This window comes from Copadichromis virginalis, linkage group LG14 (genome assembly GCF_057382275.1).
Source record: "Copadichromis virginalis isolate Kocher_CV1m ecotype Utaka linkage group LG14, C_Virginalis_male_GT1.1, whole genome shotgun sequence".
NCBI classification, from domain to species: Eukaryota; Metazoa; Chordata; class Actinopteri; order Cichliformes; family Cichlidae; genus Copadichromis; species Copadichromis virginalis.
In genome coordinates this window covers 13,237,773-13,247,382 of record NC_140631.1, presented here as the reverse complement: position 1 = coordinate 13,247,382, position 9,610 = coordinate 13,237,773, and the positions used below count along the sequence as shown (strand labels likewise).

At 38.8% G+C, this 9,610-nt stretch overlaps 1 protein-coding gene across 5 annotated transcripts in view; it reads right to left on the bottom strand.

Moving 5' to 3' along the window:
* Positions 1 to 2,445: 2,445 nt before the first annotated feature.
* Positions 2,446 to 9,610, bottom strand: part of LOC146693571 (von Willebrand factor A domain-containing protein 5A-like) — a 29,245-nt gene continuing 22,080 nt past the window's right edge. For 2 of the 5 annotated variants that reach the window (XM_085478601.1, XM_085478600.1), the window contains exons 18-22: positions 8,162 to 8,200; positions 7,237 to 7,278; positions 6,472 to 6,626; positions 4,401 to 4,524; positions 3,461 to 4,294 (exon numbers count right to left, since the gene is read on the bottom strand). In XM_085478601.1, coding sequence (XP_085334727.1) covers positions 4,215 to 4,294; positions 4,401 to 4,524; positions 6,472 to 6,626; positions 7,237 to 7,278; positions 8,162 to 8,200 — 440 coding nt within the window. In that variant the 3' untranslated portion in view covers positions 3,461 to 4,214. Of the gene's footprint in view, positions 2,812 to 3,460; positions 4,295 to 4,400; positions 4,525 to 6,471; positions 6,627 to 7,236; positions 7,279 to 8,161; positions 8,201 to 9,610 lie in introns of those variants that run through there. The other 3 variants (XM_085478602.1, XM_085478603.1, XM_085478605.1) reach the window with 3 other exon arrangements.

Genomic DNA, 9,610 nt, shown 5'->3' with positions numbered 1-9,610 from the left:
GAGTGAGGAATTCTCTTGTTTTATATTATCACTCCCTTTCATTCTATCTGTGAGGACCTGCGTCTAATGGGCTTCTCTCTTCTCTTTCATGCTTATCAACATTACAATTGTCTTTCTGTTATGTTACCAAGATTAAATCTGTTTAGGGCTCGTGGCATCCTAGTGGAAGACGATGGTGTGAGTAAATGTGTCCATTCCCCTGACCTCTGACTGTGGTTGCTGTCCATGGTGCTGATCAAAAGCTGGAAAGAATCTACTGACAGTATTGATTATTGGTATGCATTATTTTACCAATACAGTGAGAAAGAGAGAGAGAGCAAGAGAGGGTGAGAAAGACTGTGAGAAGCTGTTTTTGCTTCAGGTGGAAAGGGCCCAAAAATAATGTCCCCGGCCGAATCACAGTTGTTACACTTGTGAAAGGGGGTCTTTTTAAAGAAAAAAGACCTCCTCCTATTGCAGTAAAAAAAGTGCACCATAGTCAAAACATTTTAACAGCACTCTAGTTTTCATACAGTCATACTCATTCTGTACACTCAAACTCCCCGATACACCCACCCAACATAGCACCTTTAACACTGTGTGTGTGTGTTCATATACTCCTGTTTCACACATCCTGTCTACTGAAAGAGGGTGGCATGGAAATCAAATAGGGTGGCAAAATCAAAGCCATTTCTTCTATGCTGGTGTTACTGTGGGATCCCAGAGTGGGATATTCTGTGTAAAACACGTGTTATGGGACATGTTTCATTAATATATGTATTCATTTTCAGTTTCTTTAAAAGAATAGAAATCCATATTACGTTGGAAAGCAGTGGGGGCAGAATGTTGGTGGTTGCTCCAGGGTTTCGGGGAGCAGTAAGGGAGCCCACCTTCCGCTGCTTCCTCAGACACGTACTGGAGAAAAACTGAGACGCATTGTGTCTTCATTACTCTGCTCTTCACCTGCTTTTTCAGGTAACATATTTATCACGGTTGTCTTCATCCTTGGGACCCGCAACATTAAATTCTGTAATATGTATAAGTCAATACGTATGGTTAAAATACATCAAATGCAGTAAGTATACGCATGTTTCATATAAACATAGTCTGTAACTATCTTATTGGCTTTAGCCTAAATAATTGGGCTAAATCAGAAAGTTTAACTATCTGTTGTCTTTTTTTCGTTTTGTCCCTGTTTCCAAAAGAACGAGGAGTAATCTCCAGTGAGCTGGCAGCATGGTGGTGCGGTGATTAGCACTGTTGCCTTACAGCAAGCAGGGCAGTTCAATTCGATTCCACCACCTGCTGGCTGTGGATTTTGCATGCTCCCCATGTGTTTGCGTAGGTTTTCTCTGGGTACTCTGGCTTGGGGTTAGGCTAATTGGTCATTCTAAAGTGTCCATATGTGAATGTGAGGGCAAATGGTCTGTCTGTCTCCACGTGTTAGGCTCCAGTTTGAACTTTTACTATATTTCAGTTAAAGTGTTTTTATAAATTTGCACCACTGATTTGTGTCATGAAATTACCTTTCTGCCACAGCAACCAAAGTCTTTTTAATGACAAACCAGACTGCTGAAGCAGCAATGCCTCATAACTGGATATAAAACCTGTTTTTATTCTATCCTGTACTGTTGTCAATAGAAAAGTTAGGAAAATATAACATTTGAAAATCATTCGAGAAAATGATACTAAAATTAATATTAATATAATTATATTAATTAATACTATTAATATAGTTATTTTTAGGTGTGAAATTTGGGGGTGACATACACACATACACTCGACACTCTCTGCGTCTCTCTCACACACGTCTCACAAGAAGATTGTTATTTATGTATCTGTGCATTTTCTAGCATACACATATTGAATTATTCATAGGACTTTGTACAAAATATAAATGTCTTCCATGTGTTATATTGTGGTTTGATGTTTGCATATGTGGATGTTTTGTTTCTCATTTTTTTGCTTCCCCCAGACTTGGGCTATTCCAGATGCTCACCTGACTGATAGAGAATAAAAAGAAGCCAGTTGCTGTTACAGGGGTTGGGTTCTTTGGTGTGTTTTGGTGGGTACACTCATGCTTTCATTAATAAAGATTACTAGATGATAAATATTTTTGCAGCCTCGTGCCATTTTGTTTGAACCTATACGTGACTGCTGGCCAAACTGATATAAATAGTAAGTGAAGTAAATAAACTGCCTGTGGCTTCTCAGGAAGTCCTGCATTTGGGTCCTGTTATTCACTCAAACCTGACAATAACACATCACCCTGTTTTATCCACAACTGTAAATTTTCAGGCAGGGACGGAGACATCCTGTTACATTTACTGAGATCAGCAACAGACTTTCTGAATTCAAACCTCAATAAAAATGTGAAAATGACTCAGCTTTTCCTTCTTTTGTTTTTACAGCATTATGGACTATAAGTTAAAGCAATTAATGATGCAGTGAATGATGGTCAAAGGGTTGATCTTTACACAGAGCACGTCTGTCCCTTTTTATTAGCCCATTACAATTACTCCCCCATCACTTTAAAAAGGCAACAAAACATGCATGTAACATTTCTTCAGAGATGTAATTCAGTTTTAATTATATAGCGCCAAATCAACACAACAGTCACCTCAAGGTGCTTTATATTGTAAGGTAAATACACTAAGTAATACAGAAAAAAACCCAACAATTGAATGATCCTCTTTGAGCAAGTACCTGGCAACAGTGGGAAATAAAAACTCCCTTTAACAGGAAGAAACCTCTGGGAGATCAAGGCTCAGGAAGGGGCAGCCATTTGCCACAATTGGTTAAGGGAGAGGGGAGCAGGACAAAAGAAACACACTGTGGAAGAGAGACAAGTTAGTGTCACAATCTAAATGTTGAAGTTGGTCGACATTTTCAGATCAGACTTATGGTCTTTAAGCCAAGTTTAAAATTTGTTTTGAATGTCCTTGGTGTAGTTATTGATGTCATTTCTTTTTATGACAATCTGTTTTTAAATTGTGTTTTATTTCTCACAAAAGTGAAAAGATTATGGAAGAAAGTCGAGCCAAAGAACAGAGTTGGCTCTTAGACTTCGAGTATAGGAGGCCCTCAGCAGAACTTTTAAAGAGAATAAGAAACACAGAAAACCTTAGATAAGGAGATGTGCTCTGTATGGAAGACAGTTTCTGCCACTAAAAAAAAAATTAAAAAAGGATCCATAACTCAAAATTTTGACTTATTTTATCGAAACTTTGACTTATTAACTCAAAATTTTGAGAAAAGTAACTAGAAATTTCGAGTTAGCACTGCTAATCAGTAATCTACGTGAATGATGTCATTTCCTTGTAACCTGAAGCTGAAGCCTTACAAATGTTACAGCTAAGCTACCGGTATTACGTCCAGTCATGAATGCACAGATTGCTGAGTATTTTCAGTGTGGCTTCAAAAATTATGAAATCCTTGTGTAATTAGTGGAATCACAAACAAAGAAATGAGAGACCAAACATAAATTTTCTAATTTTTTATGCTAAGTATTATTTGGAAAGTCATTACAAAACAGGCAGTTTTGGGAAATTCAGATTCAACTCGAACTACATGAGTAAGCAAACATGAATGAAGACTATGTGCTGCCTTAAGACGTTCAAGGATCAATCAGTGTCAATTAGCAGAATGAAAGTGTATTATGGATAAAATTGTAACTCCTGCAAGAAAAACAGAATGACGTTCTGTATGGTTTCATTTCAATTTGGCCATTAAAATATTACTTTTTTAAAAATAAAAGCTAGGATAGACTTTTTTGTTTAGAAGATGGTGTAAACACTGTAAATAGTTATTTTAAAAGTTTTGCTCTATTCACTCCAATTCACTGAGGACCATTTGGAAATGTCCTGAACTGAAGCCATTTTCAGAACTATAACAGGAAGGGAAAAGACTCTTCTTAGATTGGTTTTGGTGTTTCTGTGTGAAATCAGTAAAGGTATGAACATAATCGCCATCTAGTGGCAGAGAAAAGGAATTAAAACACTTTGTGAATGAGCTGCCACAGCAGTGGTCCAATCTTCTACTGTGTTAGGAGTATTCAGACAATTTTGACATACTTTTTTTTCCACAATGGTAAAACCAATATTAGGTACATAATTCATGACAAATAAACATGTAAAAGGGGTTGATGATATAAAACAGCTCTGTATCAAAGGCAGTGTGGAGTAAGCAGACCTGCTTCTGTTCACTCTGAAGATGAAGCTACTTTAAGAAAACCCTCAGAGTCCCAGAGCTTCTTTCTTCACGCTGCAGCCCAGCAGGACATTTCCAGCATCCACACACTCTGACACACACGGTGCTAAAAACACAACATAAATATTAAAATAATGATTGTGGGAGAAAAGCTGTAGAATGAAACAGTTTTTTAAAGCTGTTATTTTATCTGTTACAATCATTGCTAGTACCATTGTGAGCACAGAGCCACGAGGCAGCCTTCATAGCCAGAAGCTCCCACTCGTCCTTTGCATCCATCTTGAAACCATGAAGCCAGATCAGAGCCAGAATGGTGGCCCACACTTCACTGCTGGTCTAATTCCCCAAATCAAAATCAATCAAATAAACCAGACAGAACACACATTTTACTTTCTACAACCAGTAATATTACATATGTTTGTGTACTTCTTTGTCACATGGGGTCACCAAGGTGGGCAGCTCTGCATATTTGATTTGGCAGATTATTACACTGGATGCTCTTCTGATGAAATCCCAAACTGTGATATCATAAATGCTCTAAAATAATGTGCTGAAATATTTTTACAACAACTGATGAAGAAAATAATACAAGGATTCACAGTGCTTATTGTCATGTGTCACAAGAGAAAAGGCATTTTTCTGTGCAATGAAATTCCTTCCACCCACAAATGTCGATTAATATATACAATAGAAATAGAACATATAATACAAATAGTACAAATAAAAAAATGAAGACAGAAAAGGAGACAAAATATGAAAATTTGAAACAGATGTGTGTAAAAGAGCTATAGCTTAATATGTTGGCTTAATATGTAAGATGACCAGACGTGCAAAAAAAATGTATTATTACTGTTCAGAATGGGTCAGCTGTTCAAGAGTCTGATGGCAGTGGGGAAGTTGTTGAGTCTGGATGTTCTGGATTTCACACTTCTGAACCTCTCTGCAAGCATTTTCAGTTCATGGCAGTAGTGCTGCCATACCATGCAGTGATGCAGCTGGTCAGTGTGCTCTCCACAATGCAGCTGTAGAACCTGCTGAGGATCTTGGCCGACATACCAAATTTCCTCAGCCTTCTCAGGAAATAAAGCCGCTGCTGAGCCATCTTGACCAGCTGTGTGGTGTTCAGTGTCCAGGTGAGGCCCTCAGAGATGTAGACGCCCAGGTACCTAAAGCTGCTCACCCTCTCCACCTCAAGGCCCCGGATAGACAGCGGTGGGTGAGGCCTCCTCTTCTTCCTCGTGTCCACTATCATCTCCTTTGTCTTGCCAGTGTTGAGGGTGAGGTTGTTGTCCTCACACCATGACACCAGACTGACCACCTCCCTCCTGTAAGTCGCCTCATCTCTTCCAGTGATGCGACCGACCACTGCAGAATTGTCCGCGAACTTCAAAATGATGTTATCCTTGTTGGATGTGACACAGTACAGGGTGTACAGGGTGTATAGGATGGGACTGAGGACGCCAGTATTTGTAATAATGCTGGCTGAAGTGCTGTTGCCGATCCTGATGGACTGCCAGCCTGCCAGTCAAAAATTTCTGCTGCTCTGCAGTTTCTGGATAATATCAGACGCTGGTGCATCTCAGTGGGTGGTTAGGAGTATGATTACCACCAGTGTTTTAGGCTACGTCCACACTAGCCCGGATAGATTTGCAGACTGCGTTTTCGTCTGAGTTGCGCGTCCACATTGAAACGGCCCAAAACGCTTACGTTCCAGTACTGCGTATGCGCAAAAGCGCGTGAGAATTAAAGAATTTGAAGAAAAGCTATCTGGAGCATGTACAAACTGATAATAATCTGTTTTAGGGCTGTCAAAATTGAGAGCAATCAAAACAACTGCTGTATAATGCCCTCCGCTATCTTTGTTTAATTGGTCACATGACTGCATCACATGACTAAAATGCGTCATCGCTTTAGAAAGTCTGCGTTTTTGAGTGTCCACACTGCGACGGGGCAGCTCCGTTTTGAAGTGTATACGTTTTCGAGAGCGTTTTCAAAATGCTGCATTTTTCCTTGAGGAAAACGCTGTCTCAGTGTGGATGGGAGACCAAAGAAAACAATGTGTTTTCAAACGAAAACGCATTAGTGTGGACGTAGCCTTAGCTTCTGATATGCAGATGTTTATTCTCAGGCTGTGAGGCAGGCCTACATTTAGTTTGACTTCATCTTCTTTGTTTTATGGTGTATTTTTAATTATATCATGTGTTTTTGTTGAAATCATAGAATCAAATCTGTTTTATCTCACATTATCATTTTGTGTTAATATTTAAATTGACAGCAGTGCACCTTTTCAGGCTTTGACTTTTCCACCTCCTCGTTGGTGTGTCCCAGTGCAGCAGCCAGAGCTGGATCAAGCAGCCAGCAGCCAGACGCCTCCTGCAGGGAGACTAACTGCAGCAAAGGGTCTCTGGGTGGCTGCTCAGGCACAGCAGCTGGAAAATCTAAGATGCAATAAAAACAAAACCCGATTATGGTGCTAGATGACAAACAGAACTCTACATGATAACCATAAATTACATCTTAAAACTGTAATAATTACATAAGAGCTCCACAACAAAATCAAATGTTTACAACAGTTCGAACTTATTAAAGAAAACTAAAACTGGCAGCACCATACCATCAGTTACTGTGGTTTTAAAGAATACCATCTGAAGGCAATCAAGCTGATGAAATGAAAGCTTAATATGATGTAAAGTATGTGTTTCACATGTTTTACAGTGAAAAAAATATTGTTTTATATATTAAATTATTTTAATCTGATTTATTGGAATATAAGACTTAAAGATTATTCAACAGGAGAAAACTGGATCTCAATATCAAAGCAACTGAACTAAACATTGTTATACAGTCTCTTCCACTAAGCCTTAAACTTCCTTCATATCTACCAAGACAATGCATGCTTATTTTTTCTTATTTTATTCTAACCCAGCAAATTATAACTGATGGTGTTACAGACAATAAGAAAATAAGAATTTCCATCAGTTAACCTTTTGAAAAAACACTCCTGTTAATTAAAGCTAAATACATGCTCTCATTTTGTTTTTTACTTACATTTTCTTGACTGGTTTTCTTCTTCCATCATTGGGAATCCATCTGAATTGGTAAACACACACACAAAACAACGTTTTTGAGTTCATTACAGAGAATTCCTCAGCAATAGTATCTGAATGCATGGATTTCTCAAAAACAGTCATATTCCAAGAAAAAAATCATAACCTTTTCATTTCTGATTTAATACTCATGGCCACTGGAGCAAATATAGGTTTGGAGTCTAACTTATTAAAGAAAAATAAAACTGGCAACACCCCAGCATCAGTTAAAGTGGTTTTAATGAATACTATCTGAAGGCAATCAAGCTGATGAAATGAAAGCTTGATACGCTGTAAAATATGTGTTTCACATGTTTTACTGGGAAAATGTATGGCCAATAAATACATACATAAATACACATAATCAGATTAATTTAATATGATTTATTGGAATATAAGACTAAAAGATTATTCAACAGGAGAAAACTGGGTCTCAATATCAAAGGAACTGAACTAAACATTCTCCAAAAAGTTGATTCTGTTCATCTGGACGTAGCGTTTTGTGGGAGAAACGTTTCGTCACTCATCCAAGTGACTTCTTCAGTCTCAGCTGAGTCACTTGGATGAGTGACGAAACGTTTCTCCCACAAAACGCTACGTCCAGATGAACAGAATCAACTTTTTAAAGATTTACTTCCCTGGATGATTGAGAATGCATCAAGATGAACTAAACATTGTTATACAGTTACTTCCACTAAGCATTAAATTTCCTTCATATCTACTAAGACAATGCATGCTAATTTTTTTTCTTACTTTATTCTAACCCAGCAAATTATAACTGATGGTGTCACACCCATTAAGAAAAAAATAATTTCTTTCAGTTGACCTTTTGAAAAAACACACATGTTAAAACTAAAATACATGCTCTTATTTTTTTTAAAACTTACCTTCCATTACCTTTTGTTTCCTCCCGTTCATTAAGAATCCTTTTTAATTGGTAAACACAATGCAACATTTTTGAGGTAATTACACAGAATGCCTCAGCAATAGTATCTGAATGCATGAATTTCACAAAAACAGTCATATTCCAAGAAAAAAAAATCATAACCTTTTCACTTCCCGATTTAATACAATGTAAGAAATGTGCACTATTGTGCCCCTCTGCCCTTAGCATACACACTCCATGATAATATTCTTTTGGCTGTCAGAGACACAAACATTCCCCTGACATACATGTTGCTATGGACCACATTACCAGCTCCTACATGTAATAGCTCACATCATTTCCTCTGTGTTTAACAGTCTGTGTATTTACAGAAACTGTACAAAATATCACATTGATGAAAACTGGTTTTGCTGTATTTACTCTTTTTATTGCTTGTTTGCTGCTCTAACTGATGCATATGTATGGAGAAAAATGTGTTCAACAAAGGGTCGATCCACAAGCATAAACTGAGCTCCACAAGTGTGCACAATGACACATGAGGACTCACATGTGCATGTTCAGTCCACACACTGAACCACACCTAAAACTATTTTTTTCCAAATGCGTACATCCTAACCTGAATAAATACTGAGTTTAAGTTCAGTGAACAAATCAGATCACTTTGACTTTCAAAAACTGTCTCACTCATACATACACACAGGTATATATGCTCTGAGCATGTTCCTGTGCTGCCATGATTAGTGCCTCTGTGCTGTCTTTCAGATCAGGACATCTGGATGTCGGCCTCTTCCTCTATCTGCCGGTGGTACACACCGTTCAGGGGACTGTCCTTCTACAACAGCTTCTTCCTCCTCTTTCTTGGTTTTCTGCTGCCTGAGGTATTCACTGAGCGCGTGGTCGGTTGTATTGGTGGATATTTGTTGTCTCATTCTGAACTGTGGCACTGACACTCACCAGTCCCCGTCCTCCTTTCTTCCACTTAGCATACAGCCTCAGGGTGCTGATCTTAGGGTGAACCCTCCATGCATGGTCAGGAGTTTCCTTGTCTTGATGTCAGTGGCTTCCATCTCTTATTATCCCAGCCGGGTACCTGATCATGGGCAGGGCGTAAGTGATGATAGCCTGGATCTGTTCTTACTGTTCAGCTGACTCCTCAGGACCTGTCTGACCCTCTGCAGGTACTTGGTGGTTTCAGCTTCCCTAGCAGCCTCTCCACAGCTCTTAGGGTCCTGTTGATCTTGTACAGTTCTAGGCATTCCAGGATCCGAGTGTGGGGCTTGGTCAGCCAAGTCTTGCAGTCTCTATCAGTAGCTGGTGTTTTGTGCCTCTGGTATTGATGCCAATTCCTTTTTGTGCCCCGCTTATGTATTGAGCCATGTGCCTACTCATCTTTGCCGCTATGATGCCTGAACAGAAGCTTCCATGTGGTACTGATGCAGGTTATGTCCAG